At 33.5% G+C, this 27,072-nt stretch overlaps 1 protein-coding gene across 4 annotated transcripts in view; it reads left to right on the top strand.

The window, feature by feature from the left end:
• AKAP9 (A-kinase anchoring protein 9) overlaps positions 1-27,072 on the top strand; it is a 167,869-nt gene that overhangs the window by 85,519 nt on the left and 55,278 nt on the right. For 2 of the 4 annotated variants that reach the window (XM_032253057.1, XM_032253056.1), the window contains exons 17-24: positions 2,753-3,103; positions 4,662-4,886; positions 6,054-6,194; positions 6,677-6,780; positions 9,454-9,659; positions 16,532-16,764; positions 24,935-25,097; positions 25,928-26,140. In XM_032253057.1, coding sequence (XP_032108948.1) covers positions 2,753-3,103; positions 4,662-4,886; positions 6,054-6,194; positions 6,677-6,780; positions 9,454-9,659; positions 16,532-16,764; positions 24,935-25,097; positions 25,928-26,140 — 1,636 coding nt within the window. Of the gene's footprint in view, positions 1-2,752; positions 3,104-4,661; positions 4,887-6,053; positions 6,195-6,676; positions 6,781-7,548; positions 7,645-9,453; positions 9,660-16,531; positions 16,765-24,934; positions 25,098-25,927; positions 26,141-27,072 lie in introns of all 4 variants that reach the window. The other 2 variants (XM_032253055.1, XM_032253058.1) reach the window with 2 other exon arrangements.

The following is a 27,072-nucleotide window of genomic DNA, read 5'->3' as shown; positions in this document are numbered from 1 at the left end:
TGTGTGTGTGTGTGTGTGTGTGTGTGTGTGTGTGTGTGTGTGTGTGTTTTTGTTTTTTTTTTTTTTGAGATGGATTCTGTCACCCAGGCTGGAGTGCAGTGATGTGATCATAGCTCACTGTAGCCTTGCACTCCTGAGCTCACGCAATCCTCTCACCTCATTCCCTGGAGTAGCTCACCGCACACAGCTACAAATGTTTTTGTAGAGATGCAGTATTTGATCATCTTGAATCTTGGCAGTGGTGTCTTCTATAAATGTTCTCAGCCATTACCTCCTGAAATAGTTCCTTTCCATTGTTCTCTATTATATTCTTCTGGAACTCTAATTAAATGTTGGTTGACCATACTCTATCCTTCATATCTCTGTTATTCTCTTTCATATTTTTAATCTTTTTGTTTTTCCATGTTATATTCCTAGTATGTTCAGTATGAAGAGACAGAGGCAGATCAGGTTCAAGACAGGAAATTAAAGCAAAACCCAGTCTTAAGGTTTTGACCACTAATTAGAGAAAGTTATAGATATGTTTTGTTAAGTTGTATTGTCTAGCTAATTATTTTTGATTATCTTTATCTTGTGACATTTTGCTGTAATGAGTATATGTTCCAGATGACATTGTTGTTACCAAACCCTGGTTCTGTCTGAGCTAGCATAGGCACCCAGAGGTCCAATTTGGTAGGTAAGATGTAGTAGCAGGATTATCTGGGCAAAAGCAGGATGACATATAGTGTTTAAGGTGCTTGAGCTCTGTATAGACACATTTTGATTCAAATTTCCTCCCTAACATTTATTAAATATGTGACCTTTGATGTGGTTCCTAATGTTTCAGCACTTGAATTTTCTCTGCATTAGCTACTGGTATTATTATAATTCCTCTAAGTCAGTTTTAGCATTATACTTTTAGACAGATTCATTTAGATGCGGAATAATGTTACCTTTTAGAAAGTGAGCTTAGGACCAGGCGAGGTGGCTTATTCCTGTAATCCGAGCACTTTGGGAGACCGAGGCGGGCGGATCACCTGAGGTTGAAGTTTAAGACCAGCCTGACCAACGTGGAGAACCTTCGTCTCTACAAAAAATACAAAAAATTAGCTGGGCATGGTGGCACATGCCTGTAATCCCAGCTACTTGGGAGGCTGAGGTAGGAGAATCGCTTGAACCCAGGAGGCAGAGGTTGCAGTGAGCTGAGATCTCGCCATTGCACTCTAGCCTGGGCAACAAGAGAGAAACTCTGTCTCAAAAAAATAAAAACTGAGCTTAGAGAAGACTATAGGATTTTGTACTCAGCTTTAATGATTTATTTGCTTAGTGTTTTTGAGTCAAATTCTTCCAAAGGAGGTTAGCACAGGAACCAGGTGAGAATCAGGACCCCAAATAGGTGAATCAGATTCAAGACAGGAAAGTAAAACAAAAGTTCAGTTATATGACCTGGACCAGCAGGAAAAACAAAGAAGGCTGCAGGTCAGTAGGTACAAATATTTCTAATCCCAGGCATACTTTATTCTGTGTTTATTATAGCCACACTTCCTTCCTTACAAATTATCTATTCAAAAATGACTTAAAGTTATTGGTACAGTTGGTTCTCAAAGGTGTAGGGACTTGTCAAAGCCAAAACTGCTAGTCAGAATTCCTAAGTACTTGTGCTGGGTGGGGGTGGGAGGCTAGAATAAGCAGGGATTCAGGATCATAGTTGTAGTGAAAGATAAAATTGGATTATAGTGAAATGTCTACTCATATTTACCAGTCATACAAACTAAGTGTTCTGTTTCTGGGAATTTATTTTGAGGAAATAAGAAAAGATATGCACAATGATAAAATTACAAATATTTCATCATACTAGTGTTTAAAAAATAAAAGACAGGGATCACTCTAAATGTCCAACAGAGAGAACTGATGTAATAAACTTATGATCCATCTATGTAATAGGAAACTTTGAACCCATTGGAAATTATATTGAAATGTATTTCTATTTCCGAACTTGAAGACATATTTACTATAGTTAAGCTATAAAAATTGGTTCCAGTATTAGAATATGGTCACATTTTTGGGGGGTTGGAGGGACGGAGTTTCTCTCTTGTTGCCCACACTGGAGTGCAATGGCATAATCTCAGCTCACCGCAACCTCTGCCACCCGGGTTCAAGCGATTCTCCTGGTTCAGCCTCCCAAGTAGCTGGGATCACAGGCATGCACCACCACACCCAGCTAAGTTTTTATTTTAGTAGAGATGGGGTTTCTCCATGTTGGTCAGGCTGGTCTCGAACTCCCAACCTCAAGTGATCCACCCACCTCAGCCTCCCAAGGTGCTGGGATTACAAGCGTGAGCCACCGTGCCCAGCCTATGATCACATTTTTATAGGAAAATGATATCTGTATTCATATCTGTCTCTATATGTAAAGAAGAGTACGAAGGTTTGGAAAAGTATTTGCTAAAGTGTTTAAAGTGATTTTTCTTGGAAGAGAGAAAGATAAAGGCTTTTATTTTCTAATTTTTACTGAACATTTATTGCTGTTGTAATAAGAAAATATTTTACTTTTTATTTAAATTGGCAGGCCATAAAATAAATACTTTGACATTAGATTTATGGTAAAATAGAGAATCTATGTCTGTATTACTTTAATATAGGATTTCTTTTTGTTTAGAACCATGAGGCCATGCTTTCTTCTGTTCATACAATTTTGAATAGTAACTTGCTTTTTAAATTCCTGCTGTTATTTCTAAATCTAATCCTTTGTTGTTTGCTGTTATTTCTTTAGGTTATTGTATCAATGAGCATAGCATTTGCTCAACAAACTGAACTATCTAGAAGAATATCTGGGGGAAAAGAAAATACATCATCAGAGCAAGCACATGCTGTGTGTCAGCAAGAACATTATTTTAATGAAAGGAAATTATCACAGGATCAAATTCCTTTTCAGACTTTTGAGACAGTGGATGTGAAATTTAAAGAGGAATTTAAACCACTCAGTAAAGAGTTAGGAGAACATGGAAAGGACGTTTTATTATCAAATAATGATCCCGATGATATGCTAGAAACAAAGGACTGTGTGCTGACTATCTCAGAAGAAATGTTCTCCAAAGATAAAACATTTATAGTCAGAGAATCTGTAAGTATGCCTCCTTGAATGTAAAAAACTTATTTAAAAATTGTGAATTCCTTCACTATAAAAATATTAACAATAATGCGCTTAATGGAGGAGGAAAATATCAAATTCAGTCTTATGATTCACATTGTTTTATTAATTGTAAGATATATGGATAGGTGACTTAGTATCAGATAAAACAAGTCTGGTTCATGGTATTCTTGTTTATCTTAAAGATGTTGTACCTGGTAAAATCCCATTGTAAGTTGTATGCACATTAATTCTATTTCAAGAGTAACTGTACTACAGTTTGGTAATATCTGTGAATAAAATATTTACCTAATTATAGCAATATTACAAGGAAATAGCTACCTATTTAGGAAGACTATTTAAAGGAATTTACTATCTATATCCTAATTCTTGATTTCTTATTCATTAATAGAAGATCTATTCTGTGTCTGTACCTCAACTCTTCACTGCCTTTAACAGAAAGTAATAAATCCTACTTATTTTAACATTATCTGAATTAAAATTTTTTATTAATATTCTGGGTAGGTTATGTTTTGTTCAGACTAATATTCAAGTTGCCAACTACAGGCCAGGTATGGTGGCTCATGCCTGTAACCCCAGCACTTTGGGAGGCTGAGAAAGGTGAATTACTTGAGGTCAGGAGTTTGAAACCAGCCTAGCCAACATGGTGAAACTCCGTCTTTACTAAAAACACAAAAATTAGCTGTGCATGGCGGTGCACGCCTGTAATCTCAGCTACTTGGGAAGCTGAGGCCGAAGAATCACTTGAACCAGGGAGGTGGAGGTTGCAATGATCCAAGAGGGTGCCACTGCACTCCAGTCTGGGTGACGCCAAGACTCTGTCTCAAAAAAAATAAAAAATAAAATAAAATTGCCAACTCTTTATGGAATTCAAAACCTGTTAGGTGTTCTTGAAGACCTCTTTAATTTACCAGTAACTGTTCAAGGCAAAATTACTAATTTAAGCAGCATCTCTCCAGGAAATGATGTACTCATAGAATGTATTAAGGAGTTGACTTCCTAGGAGTATGAGAGTCTAGAATATAAAGCTTTTATTTTCAAATAAAATGTATTGAAAATTTTTTAATCAATCCTTCTCTATAGTACTGTGATAACCACTGTGTAAATTAAATGAGTAGTTTCTCATGTTTCGTACATTTAATTTTAAAATATAAAATATTCTATTGATACTATTTTCCCATCATAAAATGTCAAGAGGAATAATGGCATTACAGCGTCATTAAGAGTAGAAGGAATCCTAAGTATCTTTGTTCTTTTTTTTCTATTAGAATTAGATTAAATCTAAACCAATTGATAAATAGCTGTTTTGCTTTTGGAAAATAACGTATATGATAATAAAGTAACTTTATGTTGTTTTTGAATTATAATTAAGAACATCATTTAAAAATTATGTTTTTGTTTAATAAAAATAAAACATCGCATTCTTTGTGGGATAATAGAATTGCTTTCATATTTGTTTAAAATATTAAGGCTGACAGATTTTCACAAAATGTGTTATGATAGAATTTTTTTTTTTTTTTAACTATTAAAGATTCATGATGAGATTTCGGTGTCAAGCATGGATGCTTCTAGGCAACTAATGTTAAATGAAGAACAGCTGGAAGATATGAGACAGGAACTTGTACGACAATACCAAGAACATCAACAGGCAACAGAACTGTTAAGGCAAGCACATATGCGTCAGATGGAGAGACAGCGAGAAGACCAGGAACAGCTACAAGAAGAGATTAAGAGACTTAATAGACAGTTAGCCCAGGTAAGGGTCTTATAGTCCCTTTTCTCTCCTCAATTATTTTTTCCAAACACCAATTTGAACCTGATCCCCAAATTAAAACAGCAGTATTTTTTATGTAGCCATAATCTTTTTTTTTTTTTTTTTTTTTTTTTTTTTTGCCGAAATCTGAATAAACTACATATATTTAGCATCAGGAACACATTCTACTAACATAGAAGCTTTAGATCTTGTAAGGAACACCTACCTCAATCTTGGAGTGGGTGTTGTCTTTCTGTCATTTTATTTAACTCCTTTTTCAAGCACTGGAAAAGTGGCTACAAGGTATTTTGTTTGTTTTTGTTTTTGTTTTTGTTTTATCATTCCATTAACCATATATATCACTTTGACATTTTGGAAGTAACATTGTGCTGAGGTGTTTCATTATACAGTTACTATCATTCAATTTTCCTATATTCATTTATAGTTTTGTGAGTCCACCAATTAGCCTCTCAAAGGTTTATCTTTATCTGTCTTTAATCCATCTTTTTAATCATGAATGGAAATCAGAAGTAGTATGCTTCTGGAACTCTTTCCAGGGAAACATCTCTTCTTGATTTGAAAAATGCAAATTTATTTAACATTTTTATCCCTTTCTTGACTAAATTTAAATACTTCTTGGTATTTGGGAGCTGCATTCTCGTCAACTGCTGTATAAAATATACTCACAAAACCATTGCAGAAAAGCAAGAAATATTTATGTAGAAGTTCTTATGAAAACAAATTTATTGAATTTAATTTTGAAAACTGAAGCTAAAAAGAGAGATAAGTAAATAAGAGATAACCTGTATTCTTTCAAATATAAAATAATAGGAAAATTGGGAGCTGAGCATAAAACATTATTTGGAAAAATTAACTTTGCTTTTCTTCATTGCATTTTGTGAATTCAAACTTCTTAATTTTCAATGCAAAATTGATAAAATTAATTGAACTGCACAAATTCCTGAATATTTAGGCTTAATTGGCTTTTAAAAAATATCTTAAATTTTGCATTGATCTTTGTATATACTTTTAACTCCTTATGATGGCAATATAAATCATAAGTAGAGCCAGGACCTATTGGTCCTGGGGGTTAAAAGGAATCTTCTTAATATTTCTGCCCTTTTTCTCTATCGCAAACAATATTCTCTCATGACCTTTTTTCTTATTTAGAGATCCTCCATAGATAATGAAAACCTGGTTTCAGAGAGAGAGAGGGTGCTTTTAGAGGAGCTGGAAGCACTAAAGCAGCTGTCTTTAGCTGGAAGAGAGAAGCTGTGTTGTGAGCTGCGCAACAGCAGTACGCAAACACAGGTAGTATGGACTTTGGCCCACCTAGGAGCAATGTATCAACAATTCAGTAGGATTTGTTTGTCTTTGTTGTTGGTATAAGATGTATTCTTTTATAGGTATTGAGCTTAACATATTTCATGACTGCATATGTGTAAGGTAGGTGGAGTCAGAATGCCTTACATTTCATTTAAGGTGATTTGGATCTGGCATTGCTGTAACAGCAACTATTGTTTCACCAAAGAGAACCTAACAAACTTTATTGTTGCACTATAGCATGCATAATTTGAACCCATTAAAATTTTTTATTTGTGTTCTAGAATGTTTTATCCTCTTTTGATAACACTTATCTCAAATATAGTTAAATATTATACCAAATAGTATCAATTTTGTGCACAGAGGTTGCTATTTCACCTCATAGCAATATAGAAGAATGACATGCTATTTCCAAGATGACAGGCTTTCTTTCTGTCTTATCCTCTCTTCCTTTACACAAACTTAAACAGAATGGAAGTGAAAACCAAGGAGAAGTTGAGGAAGAGACATTTAAAGAAAAGGAATTGGACAGAAAACCTGACGATGTGCCTCCTGAGATTTTATCTAATGAAAGGTATACAAAATGTGTACTTTTTCAGTGCAAAGTAAATTTAAATGGTTGTTTCCATGTAATAAACTTCACCCTTATTTTTATCTTGTACGTTTATACTTTGTCTTAACAGTCATCATACTGTGTATGAAACGTGTCCATGTATGTGTAGATTTTCAGTTTTTCATCATTAAATAATAAATTTTTTTAAAAAAAATTTCTATGTGATTTTTTATTGGATATTAATCACATACTTAATTGTTAGTATTAAGGTATTTGAATATTGAAACTTTCTTCATTAATTTTATACTTAGATGCCATTTTGTATCCTAAAAACACAGTTCTACTTGTGAACTACATTCCTTCACTGTATGGACATGTATTCAGTGTAAGCCATCCCCTGGCTTGTTTATGCTGAGAAAAAAAAAAAAAACTATTGTTAATATAAATATTCTACATTTAACTTCTTTCATGCATTTGCTACATAACAGATGACAACTTTTAATCTATATCCCTGTCCTATAGAGGAATAAACTAATCACCTGATGTTAACAAAACTTTTCCTTACTTTGATTTTTGTAGAGATTAATATAAAAATGTAAATATTAAGTGAGAATAGTTATCCTACATTAGTATTAAAGACTTTAAGCACAATATTTTAAACTTTGTTTTATTCAAATGAAATTATTTCTTTAATTTTAAATTAAAACTAATATTTACTAACTTAATTTCCTCCTTTTCCAATTTCTGTGACTGTCAACCCTCTTGTGTCCTCCTAACCTCCTTCCTCAGCTTGCATGGAGGAATTTGGCCCCTAAGATTTTGGCTTCCCCATTGGATCATCAGTATGGAACGCAGTCAGTATGGAACTCAAACAAGAAAGACAGTGTATGAAAATTAGAGTTACCATGGCAATATAAAATAAACACTTTGTTTATTTTATATTATTTATCTCTAATTGGTAAATTTTGAAAACTATGCAGTATTTGATTTTTAGGAATTTTTACAGTAAGTGCCAATAAAATGAACATTCTTTTTTTTTTTTTTTTTTTTAACCATCAGATTAATTTTAATTATTTTCAGTAGAAATATTTTCATATTATTCTAGTCCTGGGGTTTGGGGCTTAAACAAAACCTCAGAACAAGTTAAGGAAATAAAACCCTTGGCTTTCGACTAAATTATTTGAGTTTTATTTTTAGTATTCTTGATTATATAAGCAGAGAACTTGATCTAGGTGCAAAAATAGAACTGTCTCTTTCACTTGACAAATACTAAAGAAAAACTTCTCCATTTATTATCTTGTCTTAAAATAGATATGTCATGTGCCTTTGAAAACAGATATCCTTTAGCCTGATTGTTGGCATCTCCTACAGTGTGAAGCTGAAAGATAAAACTATCTTAAGACAGAAGACCTTTACTGTGAAAGTCTGTTATTTTGTCTGCATGTATAAAGTTTGCCGCTGCAGTGCCTTTGTTGAACTGAGTTGTTAGGACAAGAGAGTTGTTTAGTTTTTAAGAAAATTAATCAGGCAGCCTTCTGAATCACCATTTATGGAAATACCTTTCTTCACATGATAGAATGTTCATGTTAAGCAAAAAAGAGAGTGTACAAAAGCACTTTTTTCAGGATGATCTCATTTTTGTTTTAAAATATATATATATATATATGTATTTATGAGAGGCAGGAGGAGAAGTCTAGAAATACAGGCATTAAAATTGTAATAGTAATTGCTGAGATATTTTTGGTGGGTGGTTAGCATTACTTGCCAAATTTTTTAAAATAACGATTACTTTTAAAAAAGAGAGACACACCACATTCATTCTATTTGGTTGAAAACAGGCTTCTTCTACTGACTGAAATGAGTGTGGTGAGTGTAACTTGAGAAATTTGTCTCTGGAATAGATGTAATAAAAACGGCCTGTGATACTCCCTCTGGTGTTGACAGATAGTGAAATTTAATTGCAGACCTTTTTAAACACAGGTCTCTGCCTATTACTTTTAGTAATTTAAACATTCAGCTCAACACCGTTAACTTGTACAAATACTACCACGTAATTTTTTCTGGTGTGATTTTAAAATTATGTTTTAAAATATGTTTTTATGTTTGACATATAGAAAGATTAAATGTAGAAAGTACATATGTATAACTATGGACATCAGGCTCAATAACTTGCATATGCTTAGTCACTACCATAGTTTTTAAAACTTAAATTTTGTCTCCCAAAATTTTCTCGTAACCTAGTTACTAGCATAAGACTTTAGTTATTTGGGTTTTTTCAGATCAATTCAATACTGTACATTTTTAAAAATGGTATGATTAAGCTGATTGGCCAAAATTTTTCAGACAAAAACAAATCACTTTATAATATAGTCACAAGGCCGAGTGTGGTGGCTCACGCCTGTAATCCTAGCACTTTGGGAGGCCAAGGCAGGTAGATCACCTGAGGTCAGGAATTCAAGACCAGCCTGGCCAACATGGTGAAACCTGTCTCTATTCAAAATATATTTATATATAGTCACAAATAAAAAACAAGAAGCACTTTATTGTCGATACTCTTGCATATTATTTTAATAGAGAGGATCACCTGTTATTTTTCAAATCAGATATTTTGCAGTGTGTTTTTTGTTGGACATAATCAAAGTGTTTGCTTCCGAAAGATTAAACATTTTAATCAGTGCTTCTTTATCTGTACAGGTATGCACTCCAGAAAGCTAATAACAGACTTTTGAAGATCCTCTTAGAAGTTGTAAAGACCACAGCAGCTGTTGAAGAAACAATTGGTCGCCATGTCCTTGGGATTCTAGATAGATCTAGTAAAAGCCAGTCATCTGCCAGCCTAATTTGGAGGTCAGAAGCAGAGGCATCTGTGAAGTCATGTGTCCATGAAGAACACACAAAAGGTACTATTTTCTATACTGTTGAAACAATCATTTCAATAAATCTTGCTGAGTTCAAGGCATTTTGCTATGTGTTGAAAATATGGAAGAGAAAATAAGTATTTTCCAGCAAATGGACCTTCAAACAGAAATACCTCAGAATGACTCTTCTCAAACACCATTATTATATAGCATTTCTGCAAGTGGGTATCATAGAATTGTCATTATATTTACCCAGAGTTGCTACTGTGCATACATAAACCAGAATGCTGTTACATTTCTCCACTGATAAAACAAAATTTCTACTCAGTACTCGGGACTCTTACCAGTATCTGTGAGGTATGGATGACATCCTGAAACCATCCTATAAATTAAGAAAAGATTAGAAATGAAGGCTTTTTAGGAACCTAGCATCAGTTTCACATACCTGTTGAAATGGTTAGAAGAAAGTCTTGATAAGAAACCCAAGGTTTGGTCTTATCTTTGGACTGTCCTCTACTAGATTCTTTTTTCCTTTTGGAAAAGTGGGTTGAAATATTAAAAAATGTATGTGGATTCAGAGATGAGGTCTTGATATGACAGAGCTTTCTTCATAACTCCGTCTTCCTTTAGCTGTGTGGACTGGGCTCTTCTTTCTGTTTCTTTTTCTTTTTTTCTTCTTTTTTTTTTTGAGACAGAGTTTCACTCTGTCACCCAGGCTGGAGTGCAGTGGTACAATTTCGGCTGACTGCAACCTCTGCCTCCCAACTTCAAGTGATTCTCCTGCCTCAGCCTCTCAAGTAACTGGGACTACAGGTGCATACCACCATGCCCAGCTAATTTTTGTATTTTTAGCATACAGGATTTTACCATGTTGGTGAGACTGGTCTTGAACTCCTGACCTCAGGTGATCTGCCTGGCTCAGCCTCCCAAAGTGCTGGGATTACAGACATGAACCACCATACCTAGCCTCTTTTTTCCATTTCTTTCCATCACATTGCTGAACTTCATTGTCTGTTGTTTTTTCAATTTCTTGTTCCTTGCAGGAGAGGGAAATGAGGAAATCAAAAGGGGAGAAAAGTTTTGTGAGATAGAGAAACATAGAATCTGGACTCCCGGCTCAGAAGATCAAGCCCACAGTTCACTATCATTCCATACTCAAGCACTTCTCCCCAGTTAGAGGCAGACCTAAGATGCCAGTTTTTGTAATTTTTGAGAGCATTCTGTCTGTTAAATTTCATATGGAAAAATGAGAAGGAATTATCCCATTTGTGGAAGGTTTGCCTAATTATAAGTTGGCCAGCAGTGTGTTTCTAAGCACAGAGAAAAGCTTGATTTGGAATTGCAAATAAAACTGATTTTAAAACACCTCAATTAAGTTCAAAGATAATTTTAAAAATTGCTTTTAGTTCAGTGTCTCATTACTTATGAAAAAAATTGCGTTTAGTAAATTAAGAGCTGAAATACTGAATTTTGAACCTTGCTTTCAAATTCATTCTTTTTAAACTTGATAGAAGGATTTTTCAAATTAATTTCACTCTTGGTTAAGCTCTCAATCACAGCTATTTGATATCTGCATATGGATTGTTAGCTATAGAGAGGAATTAAATAACATTTTCTTGGTCTGGTAAAAGTGTTTATCAAATTATGCTTTTTAAAAAACATTTCTTTCACAGGCTTGTTTCACTTAACCATCTAGGGAGAGATTTTGCTGTTCTACTGGTAAGACCTAGACCAGGTTGACTGCCATGTTCAAAACACACTCTGAGAATGATCTGTGCATTGCAGATGTATTTTGTGCTTTTTATTGTTGTTAGCACTTCTCTTAGATGCTTCTCAACATGGCTGCCAAAGTATTCAGCAGACAACATACCTTAAAAGACAGTGAACTTAATTCCAGAGCACTGTCTCCATAAAAAGGAATGAATTGGTAATTTAACTCACGCACAGAGGATATTTATGTTCACTTTCCATGAGAAAGCAGACCTAAAAGGACTTCTGATCCACTAGCCTATTTTCTTGCATAAGTGTATCTTAATCTTCCAACATAGATAAAATATGTATATCCTATTTTAAGATATTCAGTAATAGTTTTCTTTTTTTTTTCTTTTTTTGAATCTCACTCTGTCGCCCAAGCTGGAGTGCAGTGGCACAATCTCGGCTCACTGCAACCTCCACCTCCCAGATTCAAGCGATTCTCCTGCCTCAGCCTCCCAAGTAGCTGGGATTACAGGTGCCTGCCACCATGCCCACCCAGCTAATAGTTTTCTATTGTTAGTAGAGACAGGGTTTCACCATGTTGGCCAGGCTGGTTTCGAACTCCTGACCTCATGTAATCCACCCGCCGTGGCCTTCTAAAGTGTTGGGATTACAGGCATGAGCCACGGACTGGCCATAGTTTCCAATTATAAACAATTTTATGAGTTTAATTCTACAGACATTTACTGAGCACTTTATGCTCTCAGCTTTACAGCAATTCATAGTCTAGTGAAGGAATTATTGCTATTCTGATTGAAAGCAAAATAAAGTCATAATACTTAATATTTTGCCTAAAACCACTACATATATTTGAATCAACTAAACCCTTTAAAATTTTAGTTATTTAACTGTTGACTGATTCTGAAAGAATAATATTAAGATAAGAGGAAAAACTAAATCCACAGTTAAGAAATATAGTATATAGAATATTGTAGCAGAGATAATTTTGCTAGGATTAGTATCATTGGTTACATGTACTTTCCATTTAATTAACTCCATCTTAATGTTTTTATGTTTAGCAGTGATGTGATAGTCTTACTAATAAAATTAGAGTAGCCACTGATATTACTGGGGACACTTAATGAATCCATCTGCATCTTAATTTTTATATAAACTTCAAAGAAAATACTGGCTTTAAAATATTAACGCTATGCTCCATATGTAAGAATTTTTTCTGACATTTCTTCATATTTATAATGGAAGCATTATTTGTTAAAATGAAATATACTTTTGAAAGATTTCTTTTATGTTTTTTAGTATAATAAAAAAAATAATTGTGAAGCAACTTTTGCTTTTCAGTTTTCATAAACGACTTTTTGTGGTAACACTTGTGATGTATTTTCAGCCTTCAAGTCTGAACTTGTTTAGATTTTAAACATGTATGGACTTGTTAACACTCAAAAAAATAGATAATAGATTTGCTAATATTTGTAACGTAGTTTACTAATAAGAGTAACCTAGTTTAAGAAATTGAAGGGAAATTTTGAGCGAACGTAAAATCACTTAAACCCGAATGAATGTTAGATCAGTTCATAAAAATGAATTCCCCAGGTTGTGTTGAAAAGAAATTTCCTTTAGGTCTGCACTGTGATGATTCAGTGGTTTTATGCTCACCTCTCCCATAGGAGGCCAGGACAGAATCTTGTCTGCTGCAGCCTCCTTTTGGAAAAATGCTGTCTTATAGGAAGAATGCTAGGGGCCAAGCTCGATGGCTCATACCTGTAATCCCAACACTTTGGGAAGCCAAGGCAGGTGGATTACCTGAGGTCAGGAGTTCAGCCTGGCTAATATGGTGAAACACCATCTCTACTAAAAATATGAAAATTAGCCAGGTGTGGCGGCGCACACCTGTAGTCCCAGCTACTTGTGAGGCTGAGGCAGTAGAATGCTTGAAACGCAGGAGGTGAAGGTTGCAGTGAGCCAAGATCGTGCCACTGCACTAATCAGAAGGCCTTGGTTTTTTTCTAGCCCACTGTGATATTGGGCAAACCTCTTAAGTCTCCCAGGGCTTCCGTACAGTTTTCTCAGCAGTTAGATAATCAGGGTCAGACTGGAGCCTAATGAATTCTGTTGAAGCCATAGAGATTCAGAGAGCCTTTGGGGCAGAGAAGGCTTTATCACATTGCCCATCCTGCTTTAACCTGAGGAGTTTATCATTATCTGTCAGGGAATGAACATGATACAATCCATAAAGTTAATAACGAAAGGACTTGAATAACCATCATTTACTATGTTTAAGACATAAATCCAAGAGGTTTGCCAATTTGAAATGATTCTATTTACCAAACTAGACTGCCTATTATTGGCGTCTCAGAAGTTCCCCTGCTAATCTATATTATCCTATGAATTTTTCCCTTCAAGACTAGTTATTAAAAATAAAACTTAAGCTTGATGTCTTTCTCATTTTCTATTTTATAGGATTTTTTTAAATTCTTTTTTTCTTGGAACATATTCAGATTATTTTAGATTGTTTATATCTTCAAAATGTTGTTAAGACAATAATTTAAGCTAGTTGACATCTTCACCTTTTCTAGGTACTTTAATGTCTATTTTTTTAAATTAGCCATTTCAAGAAACTAACATTCAGAGACGTTTTGTAAGTCACTTTCACACATCCTCTGTATTTTGTATTTGAGATTTGCTCCCCTCTAATACACAGTATCTTCAGTCTTTTCTTCATGTTGATTTTTTTCTCTATACCCCAAAACATTAGACTGTCTTCATACTGTCTTTAAAAAGAAGTGTTGAATTTTCTCACCTTTGTTCCCTGCTCAAGGTAAACTTCAGCAAACTTAATCAGAGAATAAACTAACTCCTGTGTTCACCAGCTTTGATTTCTATTCCTGCAGTATCAAAGCTGCTTTCTCAGAGGAGAACACTGACCTCCCAGTTGTCAGATCCATAGCATCTTCTCAGTCCTTTTCTGTTTGCCTTTCTAGACAAATAACATTACTAGAGTGTCTTCTTGAAGCAGTCTCTTTTTGCCTGCAAGAACATCTCTCTCCTGTCTCTCTCTGATTTTTTTAACACAGGTTCTTTTATTAGATTATGATATACAGAGGCTTCAACTTTGTCTTCCTTCTCTCGCTAAATATTACTCCTAAGACAAATATATCTATTTCCAATGTTTCAACTCTCACCTTTCTACAAATAACTCCTAAGTCATTGCAGATTCAAAGTTCCCACAGTTGGCTCATCTCCACAAATCCCATTAACATTTCACACTAATTTTTCATCCCTACTATGTATATTTTCTCCTGATTTTTTAGTATTTTTCTTAATGACTTCTCTGTCACCTAAGAATTGTCTAAGCTGGAAACCCAGAGTCATCTTCTACAGATCTTCTTTCCTTTTTGTCTTCTACATTGTCTTCTCCAACCTGTGCTCTTTCTCGACACCACCCCCCACCACCCACCATCTTAGTTCATGTCTTTATCAATTCTCATCTGGACAATTGAAATAACATGTAAACAATTTTTTTTCTTCTTTAACTTACCTCTGCATTGCTACAATTTGCTTCCTGATTCACATATTTGATATTAGCTCCCTATTCAAAATATGATTTACTCTTTCCATTTGTTTACAGCAAAACCCCCAAGGTTCCTATGAAATTCAAGACCATTTACAACTTGGATCCAGCTTATTTTCCAGCTACCTTCTTTTAGCTCTCTCACCTACCTCACCACTACTTCTTCATGTCCCTTTGCCCCAAAAGGCCTAGAGTTCCCATGATATCGCACTGTTCCCTTTGCCTCACATTTCTGTACCCATGAGAAAGAAAATGTCACTAGAATGCATTTAATTTCTCACGTAAAGATGCTATAAATTCCAAGATTATCTTGCACTTCTAAGTATTTTTGAAGTATTCAATTTTGAGCACTTGGAGTAATATAAATAAGTACCAGTGTAGCTGATGTGTTTTTTACTTTGGGAAATAAAAATACAAAGTGAAAGTTGTATTTGCTGTTATATTAAGAATTAGATAAACCTATATTTAATGGCAAACATTTAAAATCATGCCCTAAAATGCTATTTTGGACTTCTCAGCCAGTAGCTTATAAAGAGGACATGCTTAGTGAATATTGAATTGTGCTGAATTCAGATCTTGTGTCTGAAGCTGTATCTGAATGGCATTACAACACAGATTAAGAAAACTCAATATGGCACCAGGTACTTTAGCAAGATAAGTTCTAATAAATAGTTCTTGAGTGCATGTGTCAAACTGAAATTCAAGCACTTATTCCAAGCACCTGGTACGTTAAGATTTCTTCTGCTTTAGTTTGTTAATTTTAAATAGGTACTGATAACAAATATATACTTCGTGTAATAAAAGAATAGGTAATGCCTCTTCAGGAAATTTCACTGTTGAGCTGTAACATTTGCCATGGATGACTATTTTGTAGCAGTGGTGAATAACCTATGCTTTTATTTTAGCTTAGAGAAAATACTTGTAAAGCTTATCTTCTGCTCATGCAAACTCAATTTTTTTTACATAAGAAATAAAAATAGTGTGGGTAATGTGAATAACAACGTCCATAGTTAAATTAGAACTGCTCATCAGTCTAATCTTATCCCAGTATTTCTCTTAAAAAAGTAGCAAGCAACAAAATGATCTTCGTCCCATTTACTGTGTAGCCAAAGCAGGTGATATTGCCCAATGTGGGCTCAAAAGTCAGCCTGCATCAGACAAATTCAGGCACGTGTCTGTATCCATCTATACACCTGGAACGTCCTACTGCACAATGCTTTTCTTTTCTTGTGATTGTTTATGTATTTCCTCATTACACTGTAAATTCATTGAGGGTTAGAACCAGATCTTGTCACCTATATGTTCCTATTACTTAGCAAACTCTACATGGTGAGCATGTAGTAAATTTCTGTTGAAAGGTATCTTAGAAGTTTTTTCAAGGAAAAAAATACTGAGTGACCCAAATATCAATTTCTGGAAATTCCTATTAGCATAACATTTCTCATTCTTTTGCTTGGTTATTGAATAATATTATATTCTGTATTTGTATCTTGTATTTGTTTTGTTACCACACTGTTTTAAAAGACCTTACAATTTCCATGATTTCAAGTTTTAGTTTGATTTTATTTTATAACTTTAAAAATTTTAATTATTATAATTAATTTATGCCTTTAAAATACTGTTAATCTAGTTACAGATGAATCCATTCCCTCTTATTCTGGAAGTGATATGCCAAGAAATGACATTAGCATGTGGTCAAAAGTAACTGAGGAAGGAACAGAGCTGTCACAACGACTCGTTAGGAGTGGTTTTGCTGGAACTGAAATAGACCCTGAAAATGAAGAACTTATGCTGAATATTAGCTCTCGACTACAAGCAGCAGTTGAAAAACTCCTAGAAGCCATAAGTGAAACTAGTAGTCAGGTAACCTTCTTATATTGCTGATACGTACTGAGTTTGAAGTACAATATGCTATCTCACTCTCTCGACTGAGCTAATTTAGGTATTTTCATTGGTTGCTGTTTGGCACTTTCGAAGCTTGAAGGCATATGCATCTTAATTATCCCTTTTGTTCTATGGAAGTTGTAGAAATGATTCTGAATTCCTACATGATCCTGCTTTTGTTTTGTTTGTTGCTTATTTCAGGTATATTAGTATTTAATTTCTGTGATTTGTACTTTCATATATGAAAACAACTGTTAATACTTTTTGTTTCTTGACCACTTTTAAGTACTTTTGACCTCGATCTTGCCTAATGTTAATACTGTTGCTACTACTTGATGCCATTGTAAATTATGAGCAGTTTAGTTAATGCAGTGTAGTATTTATCTTTTGGTAAGTACCATGAAGAATGTTAAATAAATCAGAAGTGGTCAGTGGTTCCAATAGGCCACTTGTTCCTAACAGGCTACTGGAGAGAAACTTGTCCAAAATTTGTCAGCAGTCAAGTGTGTGGGCTCCCCCTGAAACATTCAGTTCCCCAGGCCAAGACCACAGCTCATAGCAACCGTCTGTTAATGTGACCAGGTAGTGAAGTACAGGAGGAGTCTGACCATGGCGTTTTCCAGATTTTTCCCAATTTGTTAAATACTAAATTCACACTGTTATTTAGCTTCTACCGTATTATTATAATTGAAATATCACTAAATAGATTACAAAAGCTTTGTATAGAGTAGTAACTGATGGCAGAGACTTCTCAAGTACAACCCCTAACCAGCAATATCAACATCTCCTGGTGATATCTTCAAGATGTAAATTATTAGACCCCACCCCAGACCTACTGAAACTGGGAGCCCAGCAACCTGTGTTTTTAGCAAGTCCTTTACATGATTCTGATTCACACTAAAGTTGGAGAACCACTAATCTGTGGATTGTTAGTATAATGTTCACCTTGTTCTGGCTTAATTTTGAAGCACTATACTATCATCTTTTATATAAAATGTTGAACTAGTTGTTGACATCAGGTTAAAAAAGTAATAAAAATGAGGTATTTCTTAAGTGAATAATATTTTTCAGCATTGGGAATAAGTGTTTTTAAAAACTTTCTTTTAAACTAGTTTCAGTTCAGTTTTTAATCTTCCATGGATAGATGTTTAAAGCCATTTGATGTTATTATAAATTATGAGTAGTTTAGTTAATCCAGTGTAGTATGGCATCTTCAGAATAGTCTCATTAATTAATAACTAAAATTGTTTTTTTTAGTTATTTTTAATTTTGAATCTGATGACTATTTTTAACAGATTGACATAGAATGTTGTATAATATCTTTGTGAAATAACTTATATTTCACTTTCCTCTTCAACATGTCATTATTCAGTTCTACTTTATAATAGTATACTTCCTTTTAACCTTCATATTTTTTCACTTATAACAAAATGTAAAACAGCTGGGATGTATGCTGTAATATCTTTGTGTTTTCAGTGAAAGAGAAATTCAGGAAAATAGCTTTTTACAGGATACTCTGAGACCAGAGAAGAAAGCAGCATGTGACGTATTGGGGTATGGTAGGGACCAAGTAAAGTTTACTATAGGACTTGATGCTTAAGATGAGTCATTCATTGAGCAAAATTTCTGAGTATCAGGGCACTGGACAAGTATCTGCCTTATAGGCTGATTGGCTGATTTCTTTTTTTTTTTTTTTTTTTTGAGATGGGGTTTCGCTCTTGTTACCCAGGCTGGAGTGCAATGGCGCGATCTCGGCTCACCGCAACCTCCGCCTCCTGGGTTCAGGCAATTCTCCTGCCTCAGCCTCCTGAGTAGCTGGGATTACAGGCACGCGCCACCATGCCCAGCTGATTTTTTGTATTTTTAGTAGAGACGGGGTTTCACCATGTTGACCAGGATGGTCTCGATCTCTTGACCTCGTGACCCACCCGCCTCGGCCTCCTGAAGTGCTGGGATTACAGGCATGAGCCACCGCGCCCGGCCTGATTTCATAACATGTATTATAGGAGTTACTTTAGGCATTTGATTTGAGGGGTAATTTGCCCAATGGTATGTCCAAGTCTATATTATAATACGTTTATTACAATGGTTTTACTTCTCTTTTGCTTGGACAGGCTACCATACAATCAGGCTTATATTCACTTTATTGTTAGGTTCCTGCTTGTTGGGATAGCTTTCATGATAGCATGAAAAAAAAATACTTAGGAGACTGTCATAAGGCCCTTAGAGAGGTAATCTCTCTAACACAGTTCTTACTCAGTAGTCTCTTTGTGGTTCTGCAGAAGTTTTATCTTTGAGAGTATGGTTTCACAGATTCTGGATTCCTGAATCAGGTAGAAATCGAAACCATTCTCTTTTTTAGGGATAGTTTTTCAGCAATTAAAGTTTTCCAGAATCCAGAAGTATTATTGAGAGCCATAGGAGGTTATTTACCAGGAGATTCCTCTAGGCCTTAGAAGAAATTAATGAATATGTAATTTATTCCCATGGAATGATTTTCACTATAGGAAATTTATATGGGCTTCCTAATACTTGTTTTTAAGAATTACAACATCAAAGCTACATGCTTCTATATTTTCTCAGAAAAGGAATCCGAGGATGAAACAGTAGTATAAGTTAAGATTTTGTTTTGTCATTGTTGTGTTTGAAACAAACCTGTAATCAAAATGCTGAAACATTTTGCCTTCAGGTATCGTCCCCAATGTGCTTAGCATTGGTCTGGGCTATGTCAGGGTAATGTTTGCAGGTTGTAGGTCCTCTGTGAAATAACTTAGAGCAATAGGTAAACAAATCAAAGTCCAAAAGAGAGCAACAGAAATGTATTACAGTTTGAGGAAAATATGTATGAGGAAAAATGGTTAAATGGCTTGACATTATATGATTTAAGTAAAGCTCTTTTGTTTAGGAAACAACTCTATGCTGCAAATTAATAGCCTTCAAATATATATTAAAATCTTGATTCTCTGAAATCTGGGGATAACCAGCTAGTCTGAGTAATTAAAAGTGTGTTCTTCTAAGTCATTTTATTATAACTATTTTTGATTGCAAGAAGTTTTATATGCTTTCTAAAATAGAGGGGGAAAGCAGGATAGAATATAATTTGAATTACTCTAATTCAGTCACCTTTCTGAACATCAATTAATATATCATCAGTTAATATTACTATTGTTACAAGGGCTGTATGCCACCATCCTGAATCATCTTTATTTAATACTGCTTTTCAAGTCTTTTTTGCCCTAATTTTACCCTATTTTCTTTGTGTAAGCGTCTTACCTTGACCTGTGTTCCTAATATAACTACTTAGTTACAGGATTTTGTTTTACATGGATGGAAGCAAGTTTTACATGCTTCCAAAAATGGGTGAAATAATAGACTGTAATTTCAATTGTTTTAATTCAGGGCCATCTTTCTGAACATCAATTAATATACTATTCCATCAGTTAATATACTGTTATGAGAGTTGTTTGCTCTTTCTGAACCATCTTAATCTGTTACTTTTTTGAGTCCATTTTTCTCAGTAATTTTTCTCTCTTATCTTTGTAGTTAGTTTTATCCTGACCTAAATGTTATTATTTATAAAGGGCTATTTCTTATTTACAGATTTTGGTTTTGCTTCAAATTAGACAAATTGGCTATCAGATTATCAAAACAAACTGTAGTTTGCAAAGGGAGCAGGGAAAGAGTATTTTAAGAGGTATTTGATAAGCTAAGCATGGGTCCCCACAGTCCATAAGGCTGAGCAGCTGGGATAGTGACAACTTCTATCTGCCAGAGTCCCACTAAAGTCACATTTAGCTGCAGCAGTGATAAGGTTAGGCCTCTATCCTGTATAGGTGTTTATTAGGGTTTCTTATGCAACTCTCCAGTTAGTCTGTGAACGTGTTTTGTTAAGACACCTTCATAGACTAACTGGAGTGTTGCATAAGAAACCTTAATAAACAAAAAAATTTTATTGTCTAGTCTAGACTTGTAAGAGGCAACTGCCCCTCCACAGCCACAAGCATCTCCCTGTAGATGCTGGCTTTCTGTACAAAATGTCATTTTCTCCGCCCTAATTATTAGCCTACCTACCCTGAAACGGTTTGAGTACTGGCTTAAACAACTTTACAGTGTGAGTAGCTATCGAATAGATTTGTGTTGGTATTAAGCATGGGTTTTTCCATTTAAATAGAGGCTTTGTGGGTTCAGGATATTTAGTTACTGGATAGAAAAACACCAAAATGAGGGCTTTTTCCTTTCTTTAAAACAACTTTCATTATTGAAAATGTATTAAAAAGTAAGTTGTTTATCTTCTAAAATTCTGAGTGGCTTGTTTATTCACTATTGCTCAGGTTTCTAGAGCTACCCAGAAGCCTATTATATATACTTGGACTTTTAAAGTTTATTCAGGGTTGATAAGATACCTTAAGTGGTGTAATTTTCAAATATTATTTATGGTGTAGCTTTAAAAAGAATTTTTTTCTTTAACACGTCCTCTATAAACCATGTGAAAATAGGTTAAAACTGAAATGTCCATAGTTTTAGTGGCTTCTTGAAAGATGAGTAGTATTTCTAAGGAAATAACAAAAGGAAGTTTTAATTTTCCAGAAATAATTATGATTATTTGATATACTTGAATAACTTATTACTAATGTGGACTCAAACATAATTTCACATTTTAAAATTAAAGCAATTTTTTAAGGGAATGGAAAAACACCAGCTTATCTTAGAAACGTTATAAACTTGTCTAAATGCCCTTTTCAAAGCCCTGACGTGGAACTTGGATCCTGTCAGGCAGGCTTTTTTTGTGGGTGTATTAATTCACATTCCACCTGTCTGTGTACCTATAGGTAAAGACATTAAACCACACCCTCTGTTCTGACCTTTTCCTCAGGGGACACTGACTAGAATCCTTTGGCTCAGCGTTGAGAGGCTATTTGAATAGCTCAGTTCAGAAGAGCTTTTCCTTTTGAATAGAGTGAAGCAGAAAGAGCAAGGGAAATAATGTTGCAACTGCATTTCTCAAGGCTGCTACTATGGAGATCTCAAACTTGACCTTCCCTGCCAGGTTCTGCTTTGAAGGCTTACTTATTACCACAGACATCTTTAATCTTAAAAGCAGTTTTGTTGCTCATCTAATTAGATGTTTATATTTTTATTCTTCTCTTCAAGGACTTATTCTAGTTTAAAAGGTGTTTTTGTTTGCTTGCTTTTATTTTTACTTTTTGTTGTTTTTTGGTTTTTGTTTTTGTTTGGGTTTTTTTGAGGTGGGGTGAAGAGTGATAGAGACCTAGTTTTTTTAGATTTGTAGGTTTTTTTTCCTGTACTTTTCCCCTCCTTTTATTCTGCAATTGTATGAATTATGAATTAATTTTATATGTTTTCTTAATAAATTTTTATATTGCTATGGTAGATCTTAAGAGGAACTTTTTAATGTATTAGAAAATTGATAAAGCAAATTAGGAAGTTTGGCAGCTATATCTTCTGGGATGGATTCTTACAGCACCTATTTGGCAACTGTCAGACTCAGTGGCTCGTGGTTGGAAGAGCAAGATGAAGACATTTATGAGGTTGAATCTCGCGTGCCTTTACCACATCCTTTTCCTCTATGTGAACATTTGGATGAAAATAACTCAGTAATTGTTAATACTTCTATTTTCCACTTTATTCATAAAAGAAATGGGCATATATTAAAGCTTATTTCTAAAATTTCACTGCCTACCCCTCCTTATTCAGTAAGTATAAAAAGTATTCATTTAGTTAAACACTATAATGAGAAATTAAATTTTGAATGTCTATATTAAGGCTAAATGGGATAGAACCTTGTTTTATTGTTGATATGTTACTACTCATTCATCGTGGACGTACGTAAGGGCTAAATTTGGTCTGAGTTCCAACTTGGCTACATTTTTAATTACAGAAAGCAGAATGAGATAATATTACAGTTCTCCAATGCCAGGCAGGTTGTTTAAAAAGATTCGGCTTTTCCTTAAGATTCTTGCTTTTGTATGTTTATTATGCCAATCCTGAATAAAAATGGAATGATTATTATATTTGAGAGACTAGGTATTGTGATACTTATAAAACAGCTAAGTGAATTGTCATTGAGCAATTAGGAAACCTTTATAATCATACGATATATTGGCTGTTCCAGAGAAGGAAAAAAGGAAGCTTGGATTCTAATTTTAATATTCTTAACCTAAAGAACTTATTTTTTGTTTTTAATATTCCTCCTAATCATATAAAAAGCAACATCCTTTTCTGCTTTTTATATGAAATATATTTTATAAACATTGTTATGGATGAGTATTTAGCATAAAGAGGCTTGAATATTTAGTATTTCAGGTTCACTACAAGTTATTCAGTATAACTAAAAGTTATTCAGCACCTTTTATGACTTTCAGAGTTTTGTACTGTACTAGCTAATATTTAACAAGCCATATGGTTTTCAGAATAGTTTTGTTACCTCTTCTGCAACTTTTATATTAAAGTGACAGAATATTGACTGATACTTTACATATACTTTTACTGTAATGATAACTTTCTTAAATACTTTAGAAATATTGAATATTAAATTTTTATATACTTCATATTTTTATAGATATTAGGAATAAACATACTCTGAATGGAAGAAAATTCTTTAAATATTAAGTATTTGGATGAACATTTGAAGAGTGTCTCTTATCTCTCAGTAAAATATGGATCTCATCTGCTATAATAAATGAATTTTTTTTTTTTTGCTAGATTTACTGTATTTGATTGTTCCACTTTTTTTGTTTTGTAAAACTGAAGTTTTTTTCTTGTGGTCTTATGATAAATATTTAAATGGATTTTAAGGCTGGTTAAATCTTGTCAAGAAGTAGAACATAGAAGCAAAGACTTAATTTACTTACTAAAACAAGTATTTATTTTGTTGTAAATCCTTTGTTGTATCCCTATAGTAAATTTGGAAAAGGGAAAAAAAATGCATATCCTTTTTAGTCAGATGTATTTACTTGATAATCATTATATAATGAACAGAAAAAAATGACATGTGTATTAAAAGCAGTTATGTTTTTAACATATGGGTTGTGACTAAATTCAGGAAGTAGTTGTGTATAAATTAGTTCATACTTTATTGTTATGTTTATTTATAATAAAAATTAATCATATTAGTTATCCACATTTAAAGGAAAAACTCTTGCCAGTTAAAAGTAAAACTATTCCTTTTGAGGTAACAACATATTATCATGAGTATTTTAGGAAATAGTTTATAATTTTAAATGTATGATTAATTTTCTATTATGTCTTATATGTGTATTCATATTAATTTCAAATAAGTTATATGTAATATTTAAAATATCCTATTAAAACAAGAATAATTACATACTGGATATTTTGGAAATTGATTTAAAGTGACCATCAAAAGCTATAGTTTACTCTAAAATCCATTTGCTATGACGAATAACACTCAGATGTGAAGAACAGAAGTCTTTAAAAATATTCTTTAATATTATCATGATTTTATAATGTGTTATAGACATGTAACTATAAATTAGAAACCACTACATTTGATCATATTTTAAGCTTAAAATGTAGTAATATCTTTTTAATGCACAAAGTACTTTATATATAAATTTACAAATTCTTACGACTTTACTGTGAGACTGTTATTAATCATGCATTTTAAATGTATTTTATTTTGTTGTGCCACTATGATTTTGTTAATTGATGCCATGATATTAATCATGTATTATTAGTCCCCAAAAGTATATAGCAAATACTAGAGGAGTCACAGTCAATAAATACTAAATGTAAAATAAAATTTATCATAGACCATATAGTTACATAAAATTCTTTTAAAAATACAATAAATTCCTGTGCTTCATTAACTTTATATCTTCTTTCATATGATAAACTACACATCCATTGATTTAAAGTGGTTTATATCCAAAAGAAGCATATTCTTTTGTTCAATAAAGCTAGAATACATCACTTTACGGAAAGTTGTGCACAGCTGATTTACTTGTCTCCTCTAATTTATCCAACCTGCTAATCTTAGCATGCACTGGCAATACCTAAATGACCACAATTCAGTAGTATATCTTTATTTAAAAATCCTTCTTTTTTCCAGCTTTAATGGAGAATGAACTGGTATTTCCAATCTTTATTTTCTTTTATGTTTGTTTAGCTTGAACATGCGAAAGTTACACAGACAGAATTGATGCGTGAGTCATTTAGACAGAAACAAGAAGCAACAGAGTCCCTTAAGTGCCAAGAGGAACTTCAAGAGCGCCTTCATGAGGAGTCCAGGGCCAGAGAACAGCTAGCTGTGGAGCTCAGTAAGGCTGAGGGTGAGCAATTTGCCATCGACAACTAAGGGTAGAGAAATTTCAGTCTTAAAATAGAGATTTTGATACACAGCCAGGTTTGGAAGCCATCAGTCTAACTTAAAGTGACCATTAAAAAGTACTTGTGATTTATCTTCAAAGTTTTTCCAAGAAATTTTTAAAACTATATATATATAGTTTTAATTATAAAAAGAATTTATAGAGTTACAGAAAATATTAAAATTTTAAAAAATACCAAAAAGGATGGTGATGACTTGCTACCATAATCACACCATCTTAAGACAACCCTTGTAATTTAAAGATGAGTAAACTGAAGCTAAAAGATGTTATTAAATTGTTAAAGGGCAACCATTACCATTAAATGGTTATTCCAGGCTTTGAACCTCTAAAGCCCTATGCTCTTTTTATTCTTCTCTGCTGTTATGGGTATTGGCCTTCTAAAATTACTAAAAATACCAACTTTCTAATTATTGAAGTGTGATTTAGTTCACAAACATCTAATTTGTAGTCAGCTCACCAGAAACTTATTGTTTATATATGTTTATTAAAGTGAGTTACACCTATGTGATGTGATACTTTAGTATAGCAGAATGTAAGAAAATTCAGAAAAATTTCATGTTTATGCACAATGGTAAACAAAGAAATGTCTTTGTTTAATAGAGCATAGACCATACTCTATTAAAGGTTAATCATTGCTGCAATGAGCAGCAAATTCATTCAAAACTTTTATTAGGTTGGAATGATGGAAAGTTTTGCTAGTTGTTTGTATTAAAACCTAGTGGTTAAATTTGAAATGAGTAATAGTTCCATTCTTTGTTAATTTTATTTTATAGGTGTCATTGATGGCTACGCAGATGAAAAAACTCTTTTTGAAAGGCAAATTCAGGAAAAATCTGAAATAATAGATCGTCTTGAGCAGGAGTTGTTGTGTGCAAGTAACAGATTGCAAGAATTGGAGGCAGACCAACAGCAGATCCAAGAAGAAAGAGAATTACTGTCCAGACAAAAGGAAGCTATGAAAGCAGAAGCGGGCCCAGTTGAACAACGTATGTATTTTCAGAATTTGTATGAAACATTTCTCTGATTTTATTATATTCTTCAAAGGTTTGCAGTGGCTTTTTTTCCTCTTTCAGTGCCATTATTCATATATTTTATATAGAGATTTGAAAAAGTATAAGAAAATCTATTTTATAGATAAATGTCCTATTAGCCAATGATGTGGAATCAGGTTTTTGTTTGTTTGTTTGTTTGTTTTGTTTTTCCCCTTGGGCAGATGTTAACAGGAAAAGATAGTTCTTCATTTATCCTCAAACTTCTGCTTCAGGAGAAATCTGCAAATAATGAGGCAGGATATTTTAAAATTTGTGTAAGGTTTAGTTCTAATAGCAGAGAGGCAGCAAAAATGTATACTTGAATTAAATATCTAAAAGCACTGATTTGGCACTAGTAATGAGCAGGTGGAAGGGATTTTTGACTTGCAAGCAGAGTCGATTGTAAAAGGTCAATGGCTGGTAGGCTGACATCTAGTTTAATCTAAATAGGAGTTCAAATAACGCTTAAATTTGTAAGTACCCTTTCATTTTTCATTAAATAAGAAATTAAGTAATATCTTGAAGTGAAAGTTTATTTAGCAGTAAATGTCAGTCTTTGTAACGATGGAACTTTAAATCCTGTTTACCATGTCCTCTCACTTTTATATTACACATACAGTTGGATTTTTAAATGTGAAGTTTCACTGATTTCACTTTAATAAAGTTAGAAATACAGCATATAGAATTGTAATGTAGTTAAGTTTCTTCTGGCTGCTCAAATTAATTAAACAGGTTTAGTTTGGAATTTTTAATGTGGAAAGGATGTGTCATACATGTAAAACATTTGAGAAATACCGGAACTTCTCAAAATGTTACCGGTGATAATCAATGTCTTCAACTCTTGCTTTTGATACACATGTGTGCATGTGCATTATTCTATTTTAGGA

Source organism: Sapajus apella, unplaced genomic scaffold (assembly GCF_009761245.1).
Source record: "Sapajus apella isolate SASKATOON/1434 unplaced genomic scaffold, GSC_monkey_1.0 scaffold81, whole genome shotgun sequence".
Taxonomy (NCBI): domain Eukaryota; kingdom Metazoa; phylum Chordata; class Mammalia; order Primates; family Cebidae; genus Sapajus; species Sapajus apella.
This window is presented reverse-complemented; position numbering and strand designations above follow the sequence as displayed.